The 25809-nt window shown below is 44.9% G+C and overlaps 2 protein-coding genes across 6 annotated transcripts in view; one reads left to right on the forward strand and one right to left on the reverse strand.

Annotated features, from left to right (window-relative positions):
- Nucleotides 1-25514, forward strand: part of NF1 (neurofibromin 1) — a 75131-nt gene extending 49617 nt beyond the window's left edge. For all 4 annotated transcript variants that reach the window (XM_061363295.1, XM_061363297.1, XM_061363296.1 and 1 more), the window contains 23 exons: nucleotides 5657-6089; nucleotides 6316-6656; nucleotides 7374-7576; nucleotides 8300-8493; nucleotides 8766-8906; nucleotides 9128-9407; nucleotides 10492-10706; nucleotides 10892-10953; nucleotides 11057-11171; nucleotides 12006-12107; nucleotides 13027-13167; nucleotides 13489-13615; nucleotides 13767-13898; nucleotides 14429-14564; nucleotides 15259-15416; nucleotides 16312-16434; nucleotides 17119-17246; nucleotides 17925-18025; nucleotides 18854-18996; nucleotides 19415-19461; nucleotides 19585-19801; nucleotides 20162-20995; nucleotides 21565-25514. In XM_061363295.1, the coding sequence (XP_061219279.1) occupies nucleotides 5657-6089; nucleotides 6316-6656; nucleotides 7374-7576; nucleotides 8300-8493; nucleotides 8766-8906; nucleotides 9128-9407; nucleotides 10492-10706; nucleotides 10892-10953; nucleotides 11057-11171; nucleotides 12006-12107; nucleotides 13027-13167; nucleotides 13489-13615; nucleotides 13767-13898; nucleotides 14429-14564; nucleotides 15259-15416; nucleotides 16312-16434; nucleotides 17119-17246; nucleotides 17925-18025; nucleotides 18854-18996; nucleotides 19415-19461; nucleotides 19585-19801; nucleotides 20162-20304 (3682 nt within the window). In that variant the 3' untranslated portion in view covers nucleotides 20305-20995; nucleotides 21565-25514. The remainder of the gene's footprint in view (nucleotides 1-5656; nucleotides 6090-6315; nucleotides 6657-7373; nucleotides 7577-8299; nucleotides 8494-8765; nucleotides 8907-9127; nucleotides 9408-10491; nucleotides 10707-10891; nucleotides 10954-11056; nucleotides 11172-12005; nucleotides 12108-13026; nucleotides 13168-13488; nucleotides 13616-13766; nucleotides 13899-14428; nucleotides 14565-15258; nucleotides 15417-16311; nucleotides 16435-17118; nucleotides 17247-17924; nucleotides 18026-18853; nucleotides 18997-19414; nucleotides 19462-19584; nucleotides 19802-20161; nucleotides 20996-21564) is intronic.
- Nucleotides 1328-14504, reverse strand: EVI2A (ecotropic viral integration site 2A). 2 transcript variants are annotated; one of them, XM_061363337.1, is made up of 3 exons: nucleotides 14406-14504; nucleotides 4851-5499; nucleotides 1328-2753 (listed from the first exon to the last, which is right to left on the reverse strand). In XM_061363337.1, exon 3 carries the CDS (start codon nucleotides 2735-2737, stop codon nucleotides 1973-1975), a length of 765 nt encoding a protein of 254 aa, XP_061219321.1. In that variant the 5' UTR covers nucleotides 2738-2753; nucleotides 4851-5499; nucleotides 14406-14504; the 3' UTR covers nucleotides 1328-1972. The 2 variants fall into 2 exon arrangements, with proteins under 2 accessions (XP_061219321.1, XP_061219319.1); XM_061363335.1 differs by lacking the exon at nucleotides 14406-14504 and having other exon boundaries at nucleotides 4851-5518.
- Nucleotides 25515-25809: the final 295 nt, after the last annotated feature.

Consider the following 25809-nt stretch of genomic DNA (forward strand, 5'->3'; position numbering starts at 1 on the left):
TGGAAAGGCTCCCTGGCAAGAAGAAACCCACATCTAATATGTCCTCATGGCATTCTGCAAGTGTATTTCTGCCAGTGCCAAGTAGCTGCTGCCAGCTCCTTCTGCAGCTTCTCCCATCTCCTCCTGCTTTTCCTGTTGTACCACTCTTCTGACTGCACCAGTTCTCTTTTTCTCCCTCTCCTGCAGCAAATCCTGATCCCATGCTCACAATGTATCTCAGTTTCTTTCTTTCTGATTCCTTCACCTCATCCCCATTCTTGTCAACCCTCACTGTCTCCTCCGATCTTTTGCCACAGCTCCCATCACACTGAAGGTTCTTTTTACTTCCTCTTTTTCCTTCCTTCCACTGATGTGATTGTGATTCTTGCTTTTTTTATCTGCTTTTTTCATGACCCTGCTGGTTTATCTCTGTAATCTGCTGCCTACGAGCATCTTACTGCATGCAGTGTCTCACTCTTACAGACCCTTCCCTTTCGGTTCCGTACCCGCCTGGCTGCGAGCAGTTTTACACCAAGTTAGAGTCTCACATCTGCTATCTCAGATGCTTTTTTTAGTACATGCACAGCCTCTGCTGTTGCCCCCTGTGCTTGTGGTCATTCTGGGGAAGCAGAAGGTGACTGCAATGCAGCATCCCCCTGCACTGCCCTTCAGCTTTGTTTCTGTCATCAGTGTGAGATGTTCCTCGGTTCATCTCCTTTAAGTACTAGTTGTCATCACTGATCTCTCACAGTTTGATCTCATTCTTTTCCTGGCCTTTCCCATCATGTTTAAAACTGACATAATCCCCTGTCCTCTGGCTTCTCCGTTGCTTTTTACTTGCCCTTTCAGCCACTTTTAGGGGTGATGTCATGGAACAGGAACTGGGGACTCAGTGTTTTGTCCTGAATCATACAACCAGCTCTTGTGGCAAAGATGCTTGGTACAGCTGCACAGGATGCTTGGCGCTTCACCATCGTGTGCTGTTAGCACATGTAACCAAGGTACAACAGATCGCCTTTGACCCAAGCTTCTCATCTTTCCTTAAATCAGCAGAGCTCTGCTGTAGTGGGAGCAGACTCAGCCCTCGCCAGGTCTGGGGAAGTAGAGTCTCTGAGAGTAAAGAAACGAGAAGTTGTGGTGGGTTTGAAGACACTTTTGGCGTGTTGTAATCAGTTGTATTGGGACAGACTGGAGTGTGTGTCTGTGGGGCAAGACACGGCACAGCCAGTCATCAGGGGAGACCTTTACTGACCTTCAGCAAGTGGCAGAGGAGTGTAATATTCCAAACTGCTTTGTCTGCTCTGTATTTGGAGTATTTTGACTTAGAGAAACAGTATCACGTGAGTCGTTTAAAAATGGATGTTGCTGGTTTATTGCAGATAACAAATTGAAACCATTATCATATTCTAACATATAATACAAATGCCCTGTCTTCACACACAAACTCAACACAATAAATATGATTCATGTCTCAATCTGGTTCGAAAGCAATTAAGCTGGTTTCAGAAGTTCTTGATGGAAAAACCTGAAAGGGCATTTGGAGGGGGACTAGTTCCTGATGCAGTCATTGCATCAGTGGTTACTGAATTACAGCTTTCTGGAAAAAGCAGCTTGGTTTTACCACGTACACCTTATGGTGTGCTGCATTCATCACACTACCAGGCCTTCCCTTTCTTTTCCCAGTGACCTTTGAGAATGGGCAGGCTTCTGTCCTTTTTTGTTTGATGCCCTTCAGCTCCTATCACCATGAGTTCTTGGTCACAGGAGTAAAGCCAGTCTTGACTCTGGTTTATAGAAAGCTATTTAACACAGTCTTATTCCCTTCTAGATCTCCAAGTTGCTGCAGCATTCCCACTATGGTAGATGGAAAACCCTTAAGATCTGAATTCAGCTTTCTAAAGTAACAATTCATGTTGCTTTAAAGTTAAGTTTCTGCCTTATATTAATGATGTAAAAAAGGCAAGAGACAACACTTTTTTTCCTTGACTATGAATTAAATCTCAACTACAAAATTGGTTAAAATGGGTTTGTGCGACTTCAGTGGCTCTTTGCTTCCCTGCTTGTTGTCTGCTTCTTTACTGAATTTCTTGGTAGTTTCACCTTCGGTTTCCCTTGGGATCGCGCTGTCTCTCCCTGGTATCAAGTCCTGCATTATCAGGTCAGTTCCAGTTGTCTCCTTCATCCTCTGCCACGTCCCTGCAGCCATTGGCCACAAGCTGTTGGTTGCCAGGATGTCACCGTTGCTCCTGGGCCTGCGTTTTCCCTGCTGAGCTTTCTTGAGATAAGACATTTTGTTGGCTATCACGACCGTGGACAGGAATAAGAAGGTGCAGATGAGCACGAGCACTGCTATCACAATGAAGCAGATCATTATGAGAGGCTTGCTGTCTTCACAGGTTTCTTTTGCCCCTGTACTCTTGGGTTTGCTGGAATTCCTGGGTCCTCCAGTGGCAGAAGTTGCCACTGCAGTGCAGACAGGGGAGGATGTGAGATTTTGGGCCGTTGTGGAGGATACGGATTGCATGGTCCCTGTCTGCATTTCCAGAGTAGTCGTTTTGCTGCTGAAGTTGATGCTCAGAGGAGAATCTGTGTTGGCATCAGTTATGTTCTGGCTTCCACTTGGATTTTGGCTGGTAGAATTCCAGGTTTCATTTATAAGCCCTGGATAATTGGTGTGGTTTGCACTTGTTTGCAGATACAAAGCAAAGATTATCAGGACAGGGAAGGCAGAGCCTGGTTTGCTGCGTCTGGTCTTCATCTTCCTGTTTAGTCACCTGCAAAAGTACAAATGATGGGATTTGTTTAGCAAGGGCTGGTTCTCAGAGGTTTGGGTTGGGCTCCTCAGGGAATAGCAGGCAGCAGCCTTTTATCAGAAGAACATATAACAACTACATATGTAGTGGATACAGGGGGTGGTGGGCAGGTACTTGGTGCTCTGAAAGAATGGTTGTCTCGAGCTTCTGGCAGTTTGAGGTTTATAGAGAATATATGAAGATTGAAAAAGAGCATGGACCAAAGGGCATAGGGAAGTGTTCCTCACTGACTGCTCCATGATGTAGAGGCAGACTCTGTAGTTCCCCCTCTTTGGTAGTTCCTCCTCTTTAAAGCTGGCCATACTACAGCTTGAGGTCCATCACTTCTGCTTTTACAGCCAAATGAGAAACCCGTGTGCAGGTTACAGATGGCTGCTGCTGTCTGCACCCGCCTGGCTGTGGGAAGTGTAGCTGTGCACATAAAGGTGGTCAAGTGAAAAACCTCAGTCTGAAATGTGGCTGAAACTGTTTTCTTTGTTCTTAGCACAGGTGTCAGGAGCGTTTCACAGAAATCTTTGTCTCTCATTTTTCTGCTTTACTGTACAAAAGGCAATTTTATCACAAATGTACTTCTCCTTTTTCTCACAACCATGCTGCAGATTGTGACATTTTCTGTGGAACGCCTGAGAATGATGCAAATGGTATTACCAGTAGCGTGTTCTGTCTCACATTTGTGCAGTGTTCAAATCTGTACCGGTTGAGTTTGTCTGGAGGGCAGGAAGCTGAGCTTTAGGCCAGCCTGATACCAAGTTGATAACCTTGGCTTTGATACTAAGTTTGATAACCTCAAAATGACAGTGACAAATCAGAGAAGGAGTGAAGCACTTCACTGTTGCTGCTTCATCCCGTCTGCACGTGTGAGACACTGTCAGAGTTTAAGGCTTATCCCATCCAGTGGCTTTCCCCTGTCTCTGTTAACGGAAGAAAATATTAGCTTTGAAAGTCACAGGATGTGTTTGGTTCACATATGGACAATGCAGAGAATGACCAAAAGGAACAGTGCTGTTCTTACAAATGCATTTGCTTTTGGAGGCACTGCTTTCCAGGTAACACGTATGTCTGTGGGGTTAGGTCATTCAGAAAGACTCCAGCCAACGCTCATGTCTATGATAGTCAGAAGCTGCCATGCCTGCCAGAGAGCTTGCCCCATTCACTCCCCAAAATCAGAGCGTGAACTTGCCTATCTTGCAAACCCCTGTCCTGCTGATGGCCTCCAGGAGCACGAGAGGTGACACGGCTCGTGTGTGACCAGGGAACAGTGATGGGTGCCTCTCCTTATGGGACAAAGCAGCAAAAGATAGAGATAACTTTGCAGCTTTTCTATGACATACAATCAGACTCATTCTGAGATGATTCCTTACTGCTAAGTTTGAACTAGAAACTGGTTTAGAAATCAACTGCACCTCAGGTAGGATTTTTATCTTCATAATAGTGAAGGTTGCCTCGACAGTGCCTTGTACTGTAATTTTAAAGGAAGAAAGCAAAGCCAGCGAAGTCTTTGGGAACAGAACAGCTTTTCACACAGTTTCTGCATGGCCTGCAGAGCTGAGCTCCATTTGCCAGTACAGATCCACTCCAACTTGGATGTTATGGCCTGAGAGCTGCAGCTTTCTGCCCCCTCCCTCGAGGGTACAACAAGTCCAGTGTTAATTGTGGTGTTCGGACCAAATGTGCTTTTCTTCAAAGTAAATAAACTGATGTTAAAGGCTTCACTTACAATCATGAGAGCAAAGAACTGCATTAAAGAGCTGCTTTTTCTTTTTAGTTCAGCCCTTTGTGCCTAGGTATGGACAGGGTCTTCTGTGAGAGCTCCCTGAAATCTGCAGTAACAACAGAGCCAAGGACCGACTGTCACTGTTCATTCTTTGGAGTCTGATTGTGAATAACCTTTACCAGTACTAAAAATACATCAGCCTCCCAATTCAGTGGGAGATATTTGTGCAGGGTGTTTCTGAGTCACCTGAACTTCTTTAGAAATACTTCTGCATGCAGTTTTGTACAACATCTGAGAAACTTCCAAGGGGAGCTTACAATAAGAGAAAGAAAACGTGCACTTACCTTGCCAAGATGTAGTCGAAAGAAGATTGGTGTTTCAGGTATTTAGTCCTTCACCAGTAATGTTTCTTTGTGCGTGCATTTGCTTGCTGTGAGGATGCAAGCGACCATTCACACAGAGCGAGTCGGTTTAGGCAGTGCTGGTGTTTTTTAAGCAAATCTGTAACTGAAATTATACGTCGTTTAAGTGGAGAGCTAAAACCACAGCGATGACACACTTCCTTTTCGTGACAGCTCTGCCATGACACGGTAGAGGGGGAAAACACCAACTTGCCCAGCTTAGCTCTCAGAACAACAGGAAGTAACATGGGAGGGAAGAGTCTCTTTGGCAGAGAAACATTCTGCCTTCATGAAATTTACCTCCTCTGTTACCCTGTGCCCCGGTGGTTTAGCTGAGGTGTGCCCAAGAGCAGTGTCCCAGCACACTGCAAACTACATCTGTGCTGGCAGTATTTGTTACCTCCTTCTGCAGACAGTCACTTTGCCTTGAAGGAGTGGAGCTCATGCTAGCTTGAAACAGTGGCAGGTATTTGAAGTACCTCGGATGTCCACGAGATGTTGAGTTTGATTTTCAGTTAATCCTTCCTGGTAGACTTCTGTCTGATGTGTTGGCTCTGGAGGCCTGGTTTTGGCTGATGCAGGGCCCAGTCTCCTGAGATTCAAAGAATCATTAAATGAGAACAAAAAGGTTCTTAATGTTTTACGTTATGTGAAGTCCCAAGCGAGCTTCATGATACTGGGCACTAACCTTGGAGTTAGCGTGAGCCATGGCACGCAAACCCAACCGTGTCTGCCCTGTTCTCTTACAGGTTCAAGACTGGTCAGATCAACGGAGATCTGCTGATCTACCACGTGCTGCTGACTCTGAAGCCATACTATGCAAAGCCATATGAGATTGTGGTGGACCTCACTCACGCTGGCCCCAGTAATCGCTTTAAAACAGACTTTCTTTCTAAATGGTTTGTAGTTTTTCCAGGCTTTGCTTATGAAAATGTCTCAGCAGTTTTTATTTATAACTGTAACTCTTGGGTCAGAGAATACACCAAATACCATGAAAGGCTCTTGACAGGTTTGAAAGGAAGCAAAAGGCTTATTTTCATAGACTCTCCAGGGAAACTGGCCGAGCACATCGAACACGACCAGCAGAAACTCCCAGCAGCTACCTTGGCTTTGGAGGAGGATTTGAAAGTATTTCACAATGCTCTCAAACTGGCTCACAAAGACACCAAAGTCTCTATTAAAGTAAGTCCTTGGAATGCTCTTCCTAGTGGATTGGTATATTTTCATAAGAATACATTTGAACAGGATTTTACTGTCTCTTAATTCTCCTCTCCTGTCTTGGGGAGAAAACACAAGTTATTAGTATGCCTCTTTAGGAAGTGTGTGTTTATAACATTGGAGGTGTCAGACTTTTCTCTCTGCACTGTTAACAGTAGGTGCTGAACCACTTTTCTGTTCTCTTCCTAAGGTTGGGTCGACCGCTGTGCAGGTGACATCAGCAGAACGAACAAGAGTCCTGGGACAGACAGTGTTTCTAAATGACATCTACTACGCCTCTGAGATCGAGGAAATATGTCTCGTGGATGAGAACCAGTTTACGCTGACCATTGCCAACCAGGGCACACCGCTCACCTTCATGCATCAGGAGTGTGAAGCCATTGTCAGGTCCATCATTCACATACGGACGCGGTGGGAGCTCTCACAACCAGACTCCATCCCCCAGCACACCAAAATTCGCCCCAAGGATGTCCCTGGGACGCTGCTGAACATCGCACTGCTCAACCTGGGGAGCTCCGACCCCAGCCTGCGGTACGGACCTTTTACATTAGCACCAAAGTGTGGATCATTTCTAGGCTTTCCTCAGCGTGGGCAAGTCTGACTTGAACAGAACGATTTCTCTTTCACCACAGCTCCATAAAATGTACATTTAATTTAAGCAAGCTTGTGTTTTCTATAGAGGAAGAAAGGCACGTGCACTGTCACAGTTACTGGAGGTGTGTAGGAAGCTCAATTTCTCTTTATAAGGAGAAACACTTCTGCTTTCCAATATATGTTGTTAGGTACGTCTGATTTCCATGGTGTTGAACTTGTTTAACACCATGGGAGCTGCAGCTATAGAGTAGGCTCTCAGTGGTGGCACAAAGCACTGCCTCTGCCTGCGGGCCGTGGTGGTCTCTCTCCTATTAGCTCAGGTGCACATGGAAATACATAGAATTTCCTAGAGCCGAATGCTGTTCTGAGAATTCCAGTGCCGGCTCCTTCAAGCACAGTCTTTAACCTCATCAGGAATTGTTTAAAGCAAGTGGAGGAGTAATTTCTTTCATCTCTTCAAGGCAAATGTTTTTGTCTCTGAGTCTTAACTAGTGCAGGGAAAAAGTTCAGGATTTAAATGTAATCTCTTGCATAGCAGTAGTGCTGTGAGTTGTCAAATGTCACTGTTATCACTGTGGTGCCTTGGTGTAATGCATGTGTTTTAATACGTGTCCAAGAAAACTCTTACAAGTCACGTTGCTTGCTTTGTTACAGGTCTGCTGCCTATAATCTCCTATGTGCCTTAACATGTACCTTTAATTTAAAGATTGAGGGCCAGTTACTGGAAACGTCAGGACTGTGTATTCCTGCCAACAACACACTATTTATTGTATCTATTAGTAAGACTCTTGCAGCTAATGAGCCCCACCTCACCTTAGAGTTCCTGGAAGAGTGCATTTCTGGATTCAGCAAGTCTAGTAAGTACCTCCAGTATTCATTCATGCTTTACAACTTTGCAGTGAACATGAAAACCAGTTCCACTGCACATCTCCTTCATTTGGAGGATCAAGTTCATTCAGAGAGATCACAGCCCGGGTTATTAGTTTTGTATCGCTGTTGATAGCTCTGCACAGTGAGCTCTCTGTCAGGCTCTTATTAATTCATTAGAAGTAGAGAATATTGCAGAATGAGAATCAAAATTTGAGGTCCATGATAGTGAAGGTTTGAACTCTAGAATATACACGGAAGAGTTACAGGGCTCTTTAGTCCTGTCAAGATCAATCTCTTGAGGTTGACTGTATCTCTCAGTTGGACATCTGGTTCTGTTGCACTGCTTATTACTGGAAAAAAGGATAGCAAAATGCAGCTCTGCCTTTACTGTTGGAAGCTGTTTGGAATACATGCTCAAGATTAAAAAGAGATTATCTTAAATACTCCTGCCTAATCCTGAATGTTCACATCTTTGTCACATCTATTAGTAAGAGATTAAATGTCAGCATCTCCTTGCCAGATTGCAGCCAGTGTTTCTTGGATGTGGTTAACAAAGTGTGTATCTTTCTGAAGCTCCCCTGCTTGCCCAGTGTTACTTGCTCAGCTCTGACAGTGATTATTTTGGACAATAAATACCAAGAGGAAAAGTGCTCACAAATAATTGTTTGCTTATAAATAGAGACCAGTGTTGATTCAGTGCTTTACTGCAGGTATTGAACTGAAGCACCTCTGTCTGGAGTACATGACTCCCTGGCTGTCCAACCTGGTGCGGTTCTGCAAACACAACGATGATGCCAAGCGCCAGCGGGTCACGGCCATTCTTGATAAGCTCATAACGATGACAATAAATGAGAAGCAGATGTACCCTTCCATCCAGGCCAAGATATGGGGAAGTCTTGGACAGGTACACGTTCTGCATAATCTATTGCTTTGTAAATAAAAATAATACAATCTGAATTATAGTTTCTGTGCAGTTCTGTAGCATTGTGATCTGGAGTAGAAGCTGGGAGAGCTTTACACCTCTAAAATACACAGTAGGCTTTTCTCCAGCAGGATAACAAATCACTGTGGTTGTTATGCATCTTAAAAAGGAATGATTGCTGATTTAACAGGCTGTTTACTGTGGAAAAAGGAAGTTATTCTGACTGATCAAAAGGAATTTATCATCTTTAACAGATAACGGATCTCCTTGATGTCGTGCTGGACAGCTTTATCAAGACCAGTGCCACAGGGGGCTTAGGCTCCATAAAGGCTGAGGTTATGGCAGACACGGCTGTAGCACTCGCTTCAGGAAATGTAAAGCTGGTTTCAAGCAAAGTGAGTTCCTCTTTTGCCTTGATTTCCTTTTATAGAATAACTTATATAATAATGTGACAGAGAGAAGCTTTCTGATAACTCGGTACAGGCAGTAATGCAAAGAACATGATAAAACAGGTTCCAAGCAATAGGATAATCCTAATATTAAGTTGTAATGGGGTTTATTGAAATTCGAGCTGGGCTTTTCCTTTATGTGAAACAAAACTGTTCCTTGTTTTCAGGTGATTGGGAGGATGTGTAAAATAATCGACAAGACTTGTCTGTCTCCGACTCCTACCCTGGAGCAGCACCTGATGTGGGATGACATCGCTATTCTAGCACGCTACATGCTGATGCTCTCCTTCAACAATTCTCTGGATGTGGCAGCACATCTCCCCTACCTCTTCCACGTGGTCACCTTGTTGGTGGCCACTGGTCCCCTTTCTCTCAGAGCTTCCACTCACGGTCTCGTCATTAACATCATTCATTCCCTGTGCACTTGTTCCCAGCTTCACTTCAGTGGTAAGGGTTGCCAGTTAGGCTGATTGCCGCTTCTTTGTTTAAGAGATATTGGAGTTGTATTTGCACTGTTCTGAGAGTTTGAAAATCCCGTGTTGTGGTTCTGCTTGCTGAGGGTTTGATCTGCAACAGACGAGTTTGGTGTTAAAACTGTCTGGTTTAGAGCAGGTGCATAATGCGAGTTGTTTGTATAACAGGCTTTAGAAAAAAGAAAGTACCAGCAAGATCCTGTGATGCAGAGAAAGGAGAAAATAAGGTCTGTGCTAAAAGTGGCTGATGTGCATCTTTTGAGTGGTTGCATAATGTGGTAGCAAAAAATATCAGTTACATAAGGGAATTGTGAAACTATACTGTTAAGACAGGTATTTTGTGTGCTGCTCTTTTAGCAGTCCTATAATAACTGGTGTAAGCAGATAAGTAGCTGTCACTTCTTACCACAGACTGTAAAACCAGGGAGGAAAAAAAAGTTTATGTAAATCTTTTTATGATGTGAAAGCTCATTTTATAACTATATGTATTGACAGTGAGTGTGTGAATACACATATGTGTATGTATATGAAAATAAAAGCTCTAATTTGATGCGGAGAGAGAAGGGCAACCCTTCCTGTTCAGAGGATGAATTGGAAGTGCACTGAAATGAACTGGAAGTTCAGAGCTGTAAAAATACTCAGTGCTGGGAGCAGGGCTGTCATTTTCCTCTGAGTTAAGTGGCTTCTTCAGTGCCAGAGCCAAAGCAGCGTTTGATTGCAGCTTGAACTTACAGCACGGTTGGGATTTCAGAGCAGGAGCTCTCCAGGTTCCCATTTTATGAATCAGTGTGAGGAGAAGTCTCACAGAACCACATCTTTAAGGAAGCTTCCTTCAATCTGTTTTTAGAATACACCATCCCAGTGGCTGGCTTCAGCAGTCTGTGCACAGACCAAGGTGGTTGTGGGGTACTCAGGGAATAGCAAAGAGTGATCGGATATGCAGAGTGACCTATAGGATGATTGTCTGCTTTGGTGTTCATGGGAGGGTGAGCTGTGGTGTTTGCAGCACGGGTTGAATTTCAGTGCTTTAAATCTAATACCAAACATTCCTTCCTCAGAGGAGACCAAGCAAGTTTTAAGGCTGAGCTTGACCGAGTTCTCTCTGCCCAAGTTCTATTTGCTGTTTGGAATCAGCAAAGTGAAGTCGGCCGCAGTCATCGCGTTCCGCTCCAGCTACCGAGACAGGTCCTTCTCTCCTGGCTCCTATGAAAGGGAGACTTTTGCCCTGACCTCCTTGGAAACTGTTACTGAGGCACTGCTGGAGATCATGGAGGTACGTGGGTCAAAGCAAATAATCCCTGCTTGTGCTTCCTGCGGGTGAGTGGTGTAGGGGTGCTCTTCCCAGCACGTGGCAAGGGATATTAAAGAACTTGACTTGTGAGAACTGCTCTAACTGCACAGTCTGAATTGTAAAAGTACTCAATGGTACACATATTCAAACAATATAATTCTTTTCAGGCATGTATGAGGGATATTCCAACGTGCAAGTGGCTGGACCAGTGGACTGAACTAGCTCAAAAGTATGTGACAGCTCTAAGACCATAACCCCTGCCTGCCTGAGTGCACACCTACAACTGTCAGCCTGCCTGTTGTCTCTCCATTAATGTTCGTGTTTCCTCACAGGTTTGCATTCCAGTATAACCCATCCCTGCAGCCAAGAGCACTTGTTGTCTTTGGCTGCATAAGTAAGCGTGTGTCTCATGGACAAATAAAGCAAATAATCCGAATTCTTAGCAAGGTATGTGGGTCTGTGTCTGTTTTCCTGCATGGCTCCTAAATAGCTATTTTAGCTATCCTTAATCTTCCCATCGAGTACAGAACTCAGTGTAATTTGAGGATAAATATATTTTTCCAAGCCTGTTTTATGGAACTGATCGGTTGGAAATGCACTTCATGTGGACCAAGCTTTTTATTTGAAATCAATTTGGTGGCAGTAAGTTTTGTCACTGCTGTGGCTCCTGAAGTAACAGTGGCTGGCAGTCTTGAGTTTCTGATCTCAGATGATGAGATGGATGGAGAAGCTGCTATTTAAATAAATGAGCAATGTTCTGTTAAAGCATTTGGCTGCATGCACATGATTCACAACTTCCTTGTTTTTAAAGGCAGTTAATAACCTAATGTGTTATAAATAAATGCAATAAAGAGCAGGACAGTCACTTAAGAAAACTTTGAGCAGACTGCCTCTCTTGGTGCTGGTGCTCCATGTTCCCTGAAGAAGGCTGCATTCCGTAGCACAGACACCCTGTGCTAAATGTGTTTCAGTTTAACCATTTTTTGAAGTTGATGTCCATAAAACTCTCAATCTGAGCAGCATCTGCACTGTAGAAGAGAGGCTCTGTAATCCTTGCACCCTTCCTTTTTCAACACACACTCTGCAGCTGCTCTCAGCAGTGCCTGTATCACTTCTGTCTAAATCTCCATTTGGAAAAGTTCTTGAGAGTTGGTTTCAAATGAGCTCAAGCTTTGTAAGCTCATTGAGAGTAACCATTATTTAGAGCTTTGATCCTCTTTTCCTCAAAATCTAATTACGGTTTTATTTTTAATTACTTTTTTCTTTTCCCTCTACACAAAGGGACTCGAGAGCTGTTTAAAAGGGCCTGATAATTACAATAGCCAAGTTCTGATAGAAGCTACGGTTATAGCCCTCACCAAGCTGCAGCCTCTTCTTAACAAGGTAAAACACTGGGGTTTTAGAGTTAGCAGAGAACACAGTTTATAAATGAAGAATACAATTACGGGTATAATCTTAACAAAACAAGTGAATGCTGGGGCCTCTGAAGTTCACGCTTCGCTGCTATGGCTCATGCCCAGATGCTGCAGATGGGCAGTGTCAGATGTTTCCACGTGGGACCTGTGTGATGGCTTTAAAAAGACCTCAGCCTGAGCTGTTCTGCTCCATCAGCCACAGCACTGGTGGAGCACAGGCTGCCAGTGGCTGGGGAAGGTTCTCAGCCTTGGCCCTCAGGGTTTGCCAGCACAGGCCTGGCAGGGCATGGCTTGCAGTAAATGTCAGCCTGCTCTGATTTGCCACTAACTTGGCCATCTGGATGGTGCTTTCAAGTTCATGATATGAGCAGCATTCCAGTAGGTATTCCAGTAACAAAGAGCCTCAGGCACCTAATATTAGTACATAAACCTTGTTCCTAGAAAAATCTGCTTCCTGAGACCCCAGGGTCTGCATTCCTCCTGGGTGCTTTTTTGACCTGGAGTAGAAATTGCCCGGCCAGGTTTGTGTGCAGAGTTTCAGTCCATTTTCAACATGTGCTTTCAATCTGAGGACAGGTTTCTGTTCAGTCTGGTGTGAGGCATGGTGTGTCTGACGTGTTGTGAGCAAGGGAAGGAGTACCAGAGAGAAGGAATGGCTTAGGGGGAAATAAAAGGCTTGAAATCAGTTCACTTTCTACTCTTCACCTGTTGAATGCATGAAGACGACAGGTTCGTATGAACATCTGTGTGTTGGAATGGATGTGGTTGAGGACAGAACTGGCTACAGGAAGGGTTGTAATGGATGTGCAAACCCGTTTGTTAGTCCTATTTGTCTTTCATTTACAGGAACTGACTTGAAAATCGTGGCTTTCTCTCTTTCCCTCCAGGACTCGCCGATGCACAAGGCCCTCTTCTGGGTAGCCATGGCAGTGCTGCAGCTGGATGAAGTAAACCTGTACTCAGCAGGTACAGCCCTGCTTGAGCAGAATCTGCACACCCTGGACAGCCTTCGAGTATTCAATGACAAGGTGAGCTGTTAGCAACCAGCTCTGACTGACACTGGGTTTGTGTGAGCAGTTACATCTGTTAATACAGGAAAAAAACACAGCTCCTTGTCCTCCTGGACACTGGGTAAGCAACTAAAACTGCATTAGGGATTGTTTCACTTGGGTAATACCAACTGAGATGTATGTAATTGTGTTCTGACCTGGGACAGAAATGTACAGATGTGTTGTGTTCAAAGGTGTGCTGGGTATTTCAGTGTAAGCTCCTAAAATTACTCTGTCACTTGTAAAAAGAACACCTGGAGCTGTCATGAGCAGCTCTTGGGTTTTCTTTTTCCTGGTCAGAGCCCGGAAGAGGTGTTCATGGAGATCAGGAGACCCCTGGAGTGGCACTGCAAGCAGATGGACCATTTTGTTGGGCTGAATTTCAACTCCAACTTCAACTTTGCACTAGTGGGACACCTCCTGAAGGGTAAGAACATATCTTGCTTCTTCTGGTAGAGTTGTGCTTCCTTACCCTTCATGTGAGCATGTCCTGAGAACATGCTAATGAACATACTAATGCTTCGTAAATATGCACCGAACATTAAATACGGTATTTGGTTTTTAACCCCATTTCTTAGGGTACAGGCACCCTTCTCCTACCACTGTAGCAAGAACTGTGAGGATTTTACACACACTACTAGCGCTGGTTAACAAGCACAGGAACTGTGACAAGTTTGAGGTGAACACCCAGAGCGTGGCTTACCTGGCAGGTAAAGTCAGACAAACCAACGTTGTGCTCAGTTGGTGCTGACTGAAATGAACAGATTCTTGTGGGAATTCTTATGGGTTTGGGTTGATAAAATTGTACCAACGTGAAGGACGCTTGTAAGTGGGGGTGGACGAGGGGCTGGGCTAGGCTGGGGTGCATCAAAGACAGCGTCTGGGGGCTGAAGGCTTCACGCACAGGGGAGCGGCTGCACAGCAGTGGAAACCCTTCAGGGAGGCTGAAGGTTTCTTGGTTTAAGCCCTGCAGTGTGTACCTTACAGTGTTCCAGTTCCCAGTGATCTGTGAGCAGAAACTGTGACCATATGAGGGCAAGTGTTTAAATCACGTAATTGTGACTGGATGGGGATCAGCATTCTTTTTAAATGACCTGGTTTGAATCAGAACAAAGACGACCACTGGGATGTAAGCACACCGCACTGCAGTGCACACAGGAGAAGTCTGAAGTGGGTGGGATGCTGCTCACCTTCAGTGTTGCCTCTGCAAAACTTACCTTGACTCTCTTTGGTGTTTTAGCTTTGCTGACAGTGTCTGAGGAGGTTCGAAGTCGCTGCAGCCTAAAGCACAGGAAGTCTCTCTTGTTGACAGACGTTTCAATGGAGAATGTTCCCATGGATACCTACCCCATCCATCACACTGACACTAGCTATAGGTTGGTTGTCTGACTTTTAGATATTTCACACACATTTCAGTGTCTGTGTCCTTTAATAAATTACCCCAAGGTAACTAACTTTTGTTCGTTAAAAACTCAGTCACAGAGAAATGTGGGTATCAAAATTCATACAGATTTAATTCTGAGGTCTGTAAAACTATTGCAGAGCTTAACTGCTTTGGAGGTTGTTAAGCTCTTTGCTAACATCTTTCTACAAGACCTAATTTCATCTCATTTATATTTTAGAAGAAGGTTTTGTTTGTCCTTCTATAAGTAGTCACTTTATCCGTGTCACTGGAAAATCTCAACACCTTAGAGCCTGTCTATCTGCAGCACAGATACAAGCTGAGAAACCCACCTCAAAGTGATGGGGAGAGCCAGTTTCTCTCAATGGGGAGCACTTTACTCAGTGTCTCTCAGCATCCAGTTTTGTCTTGCCTTGTAGGCTGATTTGCTTGTGTTCTTTTCATTGCTTTATTGTTTATCTCTTCAGCATTACATCCATATCAGATTGTTAGCCTTCACTAGTCAGTTTTGCAAGCAAAGTAATTACTATTCTTTGTATGTGTTTTGGGGAGATTAACCTGTTAGGAAAGATGGGTTTAATACAGGGTAGTTTGGCTATTTGAACAATTTATGCCTAAATATGCACAGTTTTAAAGATTTTCTTAATTGAATTTCTCTGCACTTTCAGGACACTAAAGGAAAACCAACCCTGGTCATCACCAAAGGGGTCAGACAGACACCTGGCTGCCAGTTACCCGACAGTGGGACAGATAAGCCCTCGAACACGAAAATCCATGAGTTTGGATATGGGGCAGCCGTCACAAGCGAACACTAAAAAGCTTCTAGGTTATTCACATAACTAATTCACTCCTTTGTCTGCAGAGTACCCCAGGGAGTGTTACTGGCGAGACATTATGCTTGTATTTGTTCTGACTTTAAATGCTTATTCCCTAGACAGAGGAACGTATGCAGTTCCTACAGAGTATGATTACAGAGCACTGTACAGTTAAAGAGGACTAACTCGGGTCTTTTGATCACAAAGGGGGGAAGCAAAAGCGACACTCAAAATATGTGGAGGAAAAAGGGGAAAAAGGAAGAAAAAGAGGTACTGCAGACACGGAAGATTCATAGTGCCAGTGTTCTGCCACCAGCCCTCTTTCACCAGAACCAAGAAGCCGAATAACGTAGCTTAGCTGCCGAGTTGAGTTCTCTGCCTTGTGCTAGAAGAGAGGGTCCCAAAACATTTTAGATGTTTTGTAAGCAATCTGATTTTTATTCATGGCCTCTCAGTGCATCCTGTGTACAAGCAAAGCCTCAGTGTCAGAGAAACAAGATGAGTTGCTTGGTGTAACTTGTGGGTACCCTTTACATTCCGTGGTGTACGTGGGAGAAGAGGAGAGTGATTTCATTATGATCCTGTTACTGCTTCCTTCTCAGTAGTCACATTTTGGCATGTTTCTTGGATGTGATGTGGTGACCAGGAAACCATAGCATGCCCCAGCATACATCTCCGAGTAAACTGCATGCTTCCCTCATACATACTGTGAAGCATTTTGGAACCTGTGATGGAGAGCGGCATGGTGTGATCGTATTTTCTTTACCATCCCTGAAAATGGTGGAAACGTCCCCAGATTCCTGTCAATGCACTGTAGATAGGAGAGTAGCGTGGCCAGAAAATCAGGAAAAGTTAGAATATGGATCTAGGTTTAATGTTTTTAATTGCCTGATAAATTGTTTTTAGGTACAAGGAAAAGTTTTGACCATTTGATATCGGACACAAAGGCTCCTAAAAGGCAAGACATGGAATCTGGAATCACAACGCCTCCCAAAATGAGGAGAGTAGCCGAAAATGATTATGAAATGGGTGAGAAACAGGACTAACATTTTCAGAATAATACTAATTATAAATGCTTTGTATGCACATACAAAGAATTATTTCTAAATTCAGTGTTTATTTGCCTAGGACACTACAAGGTAAGGGAGAAATATCTGTCTGAGCAGTGGCTTCTGGAGAGCAAAGTGTTCCTATCACTAGCAACTCAGGTTTGAATTAGAGTTGCTCAGTTTGCAGCTGTAGAGCTGTACCTACAGGATTGGACTGAAATAAACCAAATCTGGCTTTTTCTGAGCTAACAAACCCGAGCTGCAAATTCCTGCAGGAGATGGAACGTGACCTAATGCCTCGAATGCCTCTCTTCATCGTCTCCCACATCTGCTTCCTGTGCCCCCACCCCCAATTGCAATGCAAGACCAGGGTTCTGCTCTCGTGTCTGATGGCAGTCTGCTGCCAGAGCCGGAACGTGGGACTTGCCACCCCTGGGCCTGTATTTCACTGATGAGGAAATTGGGGTTATTGTTGACCATTCGATAACACATCCCATGGAACGGTCCAGTGCTGCCGGCATTCCAGCGTAGCTGTTGCTTTTCTACCTTACGAATGCTGGTGACCTCAGAGTTTGCATATGACCGAGTTCGTTGTGCAAGAGCTGGTTCTGGTTTGCTTGGGGTTGCCTTTGCTTTGGATGAGTTGCTCTTTTTTATCTGGCAGAAACCCAGAGAATATCACCACAGCAGCACCCGCATCTCCGAAAGGTTTCTGTGTCCGAGTCCAACGTCCTGCTGGATGAAGAAGTCCTGACTGACCCCAGAATACAAGCGCTGCTGCTTACGGTTCTTGTAAGGTTTCTTTCTGTCTATTCCCTGGTATTTTCTGAGTCTGTTGTGCTGTGCGTGCTCCTTGCAGTGTTTCCAGCTTCACATGGATCAGCATCCCTGGGATGTGCAAGTCGATTCTTTTGATCCAGCCTTCTAGGAATCACTATTAGAAATGTGTTTAAATGCTCCTCGAGAGCAGATACTGAATTTTCATTATTCCATCTTGCTTTGTAGAACTTGTCCAACAATTGTCCCTTTTCTCCTGGCAGATTATTATCACAGACTAATTTTATAGGATAAAATGATAGCAATACATTATACTTCTAAAGTCAAGAAGTGCAAGCTGTTGGAATCCCAGCGTAATTCAGTTTTTCAGTGATTAACTGTTAATAGAGTATGATGGTGCTTTCTACAGCTGGACCAATCCAGTCGCCATTCCTGAGGTAATTCAGTCAGATTCAGTTGCCTGCTCTTGACAAAAAACAACTAGCTAAATATTTATCAAAATAGAAGCCACTGCCAACCGGTTTTATTTCCTGCATAGACACAAAATGACTCGGTTCCATGTCCAGAGGGGACACAAATGAATCTTTTGTAATGCTTCTTTCAGAAATCTGAAAACCTTAAACTACAACCACAAAGCCTGTGTAGAACTACTCACATTCCAGATGTGCTCATTTAACCTTTTTTTTGTAACAGGCGACATTGGTGAAGTACACTACTGATGAGTTTGACCAGCGGATTCTGTACGAGTACTTAGCAGAAGCCAGCGTTGTCTTCCCAAAGGTCTTTCCTGTTGTGTAGGTATCCAACACTGTTCATGGGGACTCTCGACTTGGCCCTTCCTTTAAAAGGTCTGCACCAGAACAAGCTTGTACGAAGGGCTTATCTGTCCGTGGCTTGCTGGGACCAGTGTCCATAGCAATTTGAGAATCATCCTTTTCCCTCTTAAAAACTAATCCAAAGTTCTTCCTAGACCAGGCCTCCTCAGGTATCGCTGCTGGTGCTTCACCCCAGTCACGCTCAGGTTTTGTACTTAGCATTTCACGTGCCAGTCAAAACTGATTCAAAGCCAGGTCAGGACACTAGTATTTCTTCAGATACCTGTTAAAAGTAGTATTTGCTGGAGTCAGTCTGCGTAAGAGAAACCCAACCATCGGGACTTCAGAGGAGCAGACTCTTAGAGCTGACCTGAGCATGATGTAAAAATCATGCTGCGATTTTCTGGTTTTATAAATGGGGAAAGCACATACAAGTTGTGTGAGTTACTGAAACCACAGTTATAAGTAAGTGGCATTTGTATTAACAGAGCCCAGGGAGGGAACACTGCCACAGGGTGAAAAAGGTGCTTTGAAACTGCAGCTCTGAAATGTTCCCAAATCTAGTGAATTGGTTTTGGGTTGAAAATAATGAAACTCTTTGCAATGTAAAGTGTGAGGTGAATGCTTCAGTGGGGCACATGGCGAGTGCAGCCCTTTGGCAGCGTTACACTGAGCGCACGTAGGAATTGTGTTGTACTTCTGAAGTCACCGAGGTTTTGAAAATCCCACCTTAGCTGAAGTCATTTGGGAACTGTGGCTGGTTTGTGTTTAATGAGCAACAAATAAACTGCTTCTCTTTTCCTTCAGGCACAATTTACTGGACTCCAAGATCAATACCCTCCTATCGCTGTGCCAGGATCCAAACTTGCTGAATCCAATCCATGGGATCGTTCAGAGCGTTGTCTACCATGAAGAGTCGCCGCCCCAGTACCAAACTTCTTACCTGCAGAGTAAATGCCTTTCCTTGGTTTAAAAGCAGCCATATCTGAAGTTAGATTTACTACTGACAGTGGTTTGGAACTGCAGCCCTAAATAGAACACTCAGTCGGTCTTGTGTGGCACCTTGCCAATGTCATACTCTTGTAAACAGAAGAGTTTGCATATTACAAACCCTGCTGCCATGAATATTAAAGCTGCTCCCTGCTATTGTGCACTAAAATTCAAAGTCCTACACCAGCTGTGTGTGTCAAAAGAAGCTGAAGCTCAGTATTGTGTCTGCTAAGCAATTTGAAGGAATACAGACCAGGAGCAGGGGTAACCGATGAGTTTCAGTTTAACCCTGTAAGGCTGGGCAATTCCATAGTTTCTGCTTGTTTTCTGTCAGTTGAGAACTGTGTGTTTGTGGTAACATTTGATTTGTTGTTGCAGGTTTTGGATTTAATGGGTTGTGGAGGTTTGCTGGCCCCTTCTCTAAGGTAAGAGCAGTACATCCCCTGCACGTTTCTGTAGAGAGCACACTGGTGCTCCGGGAAGGATGCAGATCACACGATTTCTAGAGAAAAGAACCAGTCTCTTTCTTCTTCCCCCACGATGCACAGCAAACACAAATCCCGGACTACGCTGAGCTCATAGTGAAGTTTCTTGATGCCTTGATTGACACGTATTTGCCTGGAATCGATGAGGAAACCAGTGAAGAATCTCTCCTGACGCCCACCTCTCCGTATCCCCCTGCAGTGCAGAGCCAGCTGAGCATCACTGCTAACCTCAACCTTTCCAATTCCATGACCTCCCTTGCAACCTCCCAGCACTCCCCAGGTCAGTGGCTTGTTCTGTTCCGTCTTGAATGCACTGCTTTTGTAGCTACTCGGCCTCGTTGTTTCCTGGGAGGTGTTTATGCATCAAAACTCATTGCATTCTTGAGTCAAATGAACATTAAACTGTTCACTAAGCTATTAATTACACTGATATTTCAGATGTTGGGATTTATCCAGCACAAAAGTTGTCTTCCAAGTCGTTCCACATAAGCCAGTACCCTGCTTAGAATGAACCTCCCTGCGTCACCATGGCGGAATTCGGTGCCATCTGGGCTGCGCCATCCCTCTTGGTCCAGGCTGTTGGTCCCCTCTGGGGCTGCAGGATGCAGCGAGCTTAACCCCAGTCCTTGTGTTTCCCCAGGGATCGACAAGGAGAACGTGGAGCTGTCGCCCACCGCCGGGCACGCCAACAGCGGGAGGATGCGCCACGGCTCCGCCAGCCAAGTGCAGAAGCAGCGCAGCGCGGGCAGCTTCAAGCGGCACAGCATCAAAAAGATCGTGTGATTGCTCCTCTCTGAGCCCTTTAACTCTGTCTGGAGACTGACGCACGCGGGCCCCTCGCAGGGCCCTCACCGGTTGTGATGCTGCACTTAACTTTTCCAGTTCCCATCCTGTCAGCCGTGTTGCCAGATGATCAACTCCTGAGACATTGCCTGAGTTTTAATGCCTTCATTTCCTCCCTCCTGTGTCTGGTTTCAGTCAGTGTTTCAGAACCGCTCCCCTAGATCCTGACGGACTTTGCAGCCGAAGGAGGTGTGGAGTTCTTTAACACTGCAGAACCGTGTCGTGTCCAAACTCGAAAGCCATTGCCCGTAGACAGTTCTACCTTGCTTCTGTTGTCTGCCTTGGTTGCCTCTCTTCTAGAGGGACGTGTTCGTCCTTAACCCTGTTTGCACACATTTCAAGGTGGTGGCTTTATGAGCCAGAGGAAGTTCCTGTAATCCTGGTTTTAATTCAAACCTGTAAGATTTTTAGCTGTGGACTTTTTTTTACCATACTTTAAAAGAAACTTAGGACAGCTGCAGTGCAATGAGCTTAACCATCGTGGTGGGTTAGGTTAAATTCCTGGTAATCAGCAATAAATTTGAGAGGAGAAGGAGGCCCCACGAGTCTCTTCCATTCCCCACCCCATAGCTGCACATGCTTGGACTGTGTATGGACCAGACTGGACAAACTGGCTTTTTTCCAAAGCAGGGTTTTTTGCTTGTCGTGGTTTAAGCCCAGCCGTAACTCAGAACCACGCAGCCGCTCCTTCACTCCCCCTCTTCTTCCCCCCCTGCTCTCGGAGGGATGGGGAGGAGCATGGAAAGAATGTAACTCCCACCGGTTGAGATAAGAGCAGTCCAGTAACTAAGGTATAACACAAACCGCTGCTGCTACCACCAATAGTAGTAATGATGAGGGAAATAACAAGGGAAGAGAATACAACCACTCACCACCCGCCGACCGATACCCAGCCTGACCGAGCAGTGACCTAGCCCTTCCGGGTAACTGCCCCCCAGTTTCTATAGTGGGCATGACGTGCTGTGGGATGGAATACCTCTTTGGTCAGTTTGGGTCAGGTGTCCTGTCTCTGCTTCCTCCCGGCTTCCCCTCCTCCCTGGCAGAGCAGGAGGCTCACAAAGTCCTTGGTCAGAGTAAACATTACTGAGCAGCAACTAAAAACACCAGTGTTATCAGTGCTGTTCCCAGGCTGAAATCCAAAACCACAGCACTGCACCAGCTACTAAGAAGGAGAAAAATGACTGCTACTGCTGAACCCAGGACATTGCTGTACTTGAACTGCACTAAACAGGTTGTATAGTGGAAAGAAACTATCGAGAACTGACCATTATGCTGTCATTGTAGCAGTCTTGAAAACTTAATTGCTTCTTTCTTCTATTTAGCATCTACTTTAGTTTTGCCCTTCCTCTGAGGAATTCCTGGCAGAATAACCCGTGGGGTGTGTGGGGAATTAACCCTCGAGCTCTGGGAGATGGCGTTTGGCAAAGCTGCTTCCGTGCTGCCCGAGCAGCACTGTAAAACCAGCAATGTTTGCTTAAGGTACATGAATTTAAAGCCAGCCGACACCATGTGGAGTGCAGGTTATGTCTGAGTGTTTGCAGTGCAATCCCTGGTGTCAGTCCAGGCATCCGCAGCCAAACCCATCTCACAGAACAACCCTGGGCTTTCAGTCCGTGAGGGTTCGTGCTTGGGGGTGACACAGAACTGAAGCTGCTGTCGCTGTTAAGCACTTGTCAGCTCAGTCGTGCGTCGCGGTGGACGGCTGTGAACGTGCTGCTATGTCTGAGGTGTCGGGCGCAGCGCTGGGTGCTGATCTTGGGGTGAGCAGGAATCCTGGCCAAGGGCCCATCCATCAGCTGGGTGCTCACTGGAGGGCTCTGCATCTCCTGCTAAAGAACAGCTGAACTGCCCAGTGCCAGAGCCCTGGTTTATGTTAGGTCTGCAAGTGGCTTTAAAGGAAAACAAAGGCATATCCAGTAGCTGCAGTGAGACCCTCCAGTGCAATTTCCTTAGTGGCTTTCAGTAAATCAAACTCCACAGCTAAATTATTAGAGAATGGTACAAGTAAGTGTTGAGACTTTATTGCTATCGCACATAACTCACATGTATCCACACAGTAACGATGTAACATGTATGTAAATAAAAATACCTTTATTGTATTGATTCCTAACATAACAATTTAATTTCTTTAATTTGTTTACAGTCCTGGAAAAACTCTGAACACAAACTTCATATGCAAATAGTTTGCCAAAACAAGAGGAAAGCTTAGAATCAGCAGTGTTGGAATAGAGGCGCTGGGAAAGGCAAAGGCTTGTGCAGTCAACCAGACCTCTTTATTCCTGGTGGTAGGAATGTGGTTCCTGAGCTGCCGTGGGACTGTGAAAGGGGTTGTGAGGCCAGAGCTGAGCGCAGGAGTAGAGCAGTGGCTGGGGCTGTCTGGAGCTGCTGTGCACAGACAGCTCCGGGGGTCACTGATGTAAAAGCTGTTCTCATCTCATAGGTGATGTTGCAGAGCCACCTTCAGCATCGCTACCAGCGAGTGCTTGTTAGTCCGAATCGAGCTATTCCAGCCCTTTCTGCTGTGCTGAAGACAATGAATTGTAGAAGCCTGAAGGTTTGTAGGTAGGAGGGAAAAAGAATCTCTTGTAATTTGCTGGTAGAAAAACGTAGTTTTCACTTTTCTCCTACAAGCAGATTCTCTGTAAACAGAAAGAGTAATTCCAGGGAACAGCCAAAGGGGTTTTGTTTGACTGGGAGCATGCGAGAGCACCTCTGCCAACGTTTTTGCATTGCCTCTATTAAGAGAGTCCCTAAATTAATGCATTGTTTGAAACACAGAGAATGTGAAACCAAAATGGACAGCGATTGCAGTTACCTTTCCTGGGAGAACTATTCCAGACTCCCAGTCCCTTCTGAAAAAACCTGGTACCTTCATAAAGGAAGTCAACAAAACTGAATTCATCCTGTTTCCTGGAAAGAGGGGGAGTCATTTCATGTCTTCACTGCATGGCTCAGTGAGAGGACCTGAACATTCTTAGAGCAGGGGTGTCAAACACGTGGGTCACGGGAGCTGGATGCAGGCATAGTTACAGCCGATGACCAGGGTTTATTTTGGGATCACATGCACTCTGATACATGGGGACATCATCTCCCAGTACCAGTGGTTGAGAAGCTTGTGCTTAGATCAAGGAGGGGACCACGGCCTTTCTTTACTGATGAAACTCCTATTAGTAATTAGTCGTTCAGTGCCTTACTGTCACATGCATCACTTGGCCTGCTCCCTGTAACAGCCAGTGCTCTTATTTTGCCTTTTTGTTTTCTTGCTCGCATCCTCCTTCATTTGCTCTCTTTTCCTGGTTTTTCTCCACCCCGCTCCATTTCATTCTGGTGAGCACCCCTCAGCTCCCAGTCCAGCCTGCTTCCATCCCCTCCTTGCCCATTACTGCTCTCTGCTCATAGTGATCAGCAGGTAGTTAGTTGCTGGTGAGGATTTGAACCTGATCTAGCGAGCAGGAGACAGATCCAAGCGTTCCAACCTGCGACTGGCTCCTGCAGGCAGCCCGTGGGCTTCCAGGCAGTCACTGCTGCACGGCTGCTCCTGCAGCATGGAGTCAGTGTACTTGGACATGAGACTTAGCTTCAGGAAAACCCAGGTTTCACACGCGGCCCATGCGAGGACATCATGGGGACTGTATGTTTGACACCCCTGGTTTAGAACACGTTACCCATCACGCACTAACTACAGTTCAGTACTGTAAAGATGATTAACATTTTGTTTGTGTTTGTATTTTCCCTGACTTAAAGATAATTCAGTAGTATTTGAATAGTGCATAACCTACCTGTTAATTATGCCAATGTTTCTGCTTTGATGTGCATGAGGTTTCTGAGAACAGGAAACATTTCACCTAAGTATTGTGGACCCGGGAGCATTCTAGTGCTCTATTCCTAACTGGGTTGTAGGTTGTAGGGCCTTTTCTGTTCCATTCTAAGGTTAATTTCTTTTCCAGTGTAATGAAGCACGTCTTATTGTTATGCAACAAACTTACCACAGAAAGTCACTTTTAGTGTTGGTCCCACCATTTTTTTTTAATGCAGTATATTCACCTGTAAATAGTTTTTTGTGTAAAATTTGACAGAAAGGTATATTTACTACACTGTAAATACATGTGACAATATATTGTATTATTTTGCTTTTTTTGTAAAGCAGTTAGTTGCTGTATATGTATAACATACAAATTTGATTATTCTAGTGTTAGTAACTGGTAACTACTACTACTCCTTCCTGCTGTTGCGTTATGTCATTTAAAAAGAGATGCTGTGTACTATAAACTCACACTGTGTATGATACCTTACTAGTTCCAGTTGGGCCTCAGCTTTGAACCCGTTTCCTTGATCCACAATCCTGTTGCTATTGTAAGCAAGAGTGCGACAGCTGGCAAGAGCCCGGCCAACTCAAAACGCCAGTGGTAACTGTAGGTGAAAGGGTAGAAGGCTGGGTTCAGGTAACTCTTGTTCACCCCGTTTCCCCTCATGTATGTACTTCCCCTTTTTTTTGAAGTAAAATGTAAATTCAACCTGCTTCAAGTTGTTTGGAGGTCATTCGCTGGTGCTGCGCGGTGCAGTCTGCAGTCCCTTCTCTGTGACAGTGAGATTCGGATGGGTCGCTGGGGTCTGCATTGCCACAGGTGTGGGATCAGCCCTAATCCCAGGCCTCAAACCCCTCTCTTTCTGGGGAAAATGAGGATCCAGTTGAACTCCTGGGATTTGTCTTTCCAGCATGGTGCTGCTCTGTGTGGGTCATCTTGCACAGCTCTAAATAATGGCAAAACCGATTGCCTGAGGATAACCGAGGACAGGATTTGGACAGAATAAAGCCCACTGTCATGAATTTCATGTCACTTCAATAAGATTATCATAATTGAATAATAAATCAGAATATTTCTTTTTAAATTGTAAATTTAATATTTTAATAAAGCAGCTGCTTGGTCTTTAAAGAACATTTCAGTATAATTTGTCTATTTGAGCTTTTCTAGCTTAGAAGCTTGAAGTTTCAACTGTCAGGCAACTTTTATGACAAATAATTAATCAAATCTATTTTTCTTTCAAGGGAATATATTACTTTCCTATTAAAAATGTATAAGTACTTATATTCTGGCTTTGTGAATCATAAAAGGATGTAAAAACACATTAAAGCTCGACTGCATTGACTACTTCTGAGACATCTTGTTCCTGTACACTGAACAGACCCCTAGGCCCACTGAGCTGCAGACAGACAGACATTGTGCACAGGCCTGGTAACTCACTGCAGTGCTCCTGTGCTGTAGGGAGTGCATGACTGGAGAAGCTTCTGCATGGTTCAATGGCAGGAGCACATTTTCTTTCCTTTAGAGGAAACGTTCATTAACCCTAAAGCAGAAGCAGCACTGCAAGGAGTGGGGAGCCACCCAGGAGAGATTTCCTCAACAACACTGCTGCTAAAACCACTTCTTAAGTACCTCTCTGGAC

The sequence above is a fragment of the Neopsephotus bourkii genome, unplaced genomic scaffold, assembly GCF_033783945.1.
Source record: "Neopsephotus bourkii isolate Nb327-2 ecotype Australia unplaced genomic scaffold, CSIRO-AGI_Nbou_v1 NB_1154, whole genome shotgun sequence".
Classification (NCBI taxonomy): Eukaryota; Metazoa; Chordata; class Aves; order Psittaciformes; family Psittacidae; genus Neopsephotus; species Neopsephotus bourkii.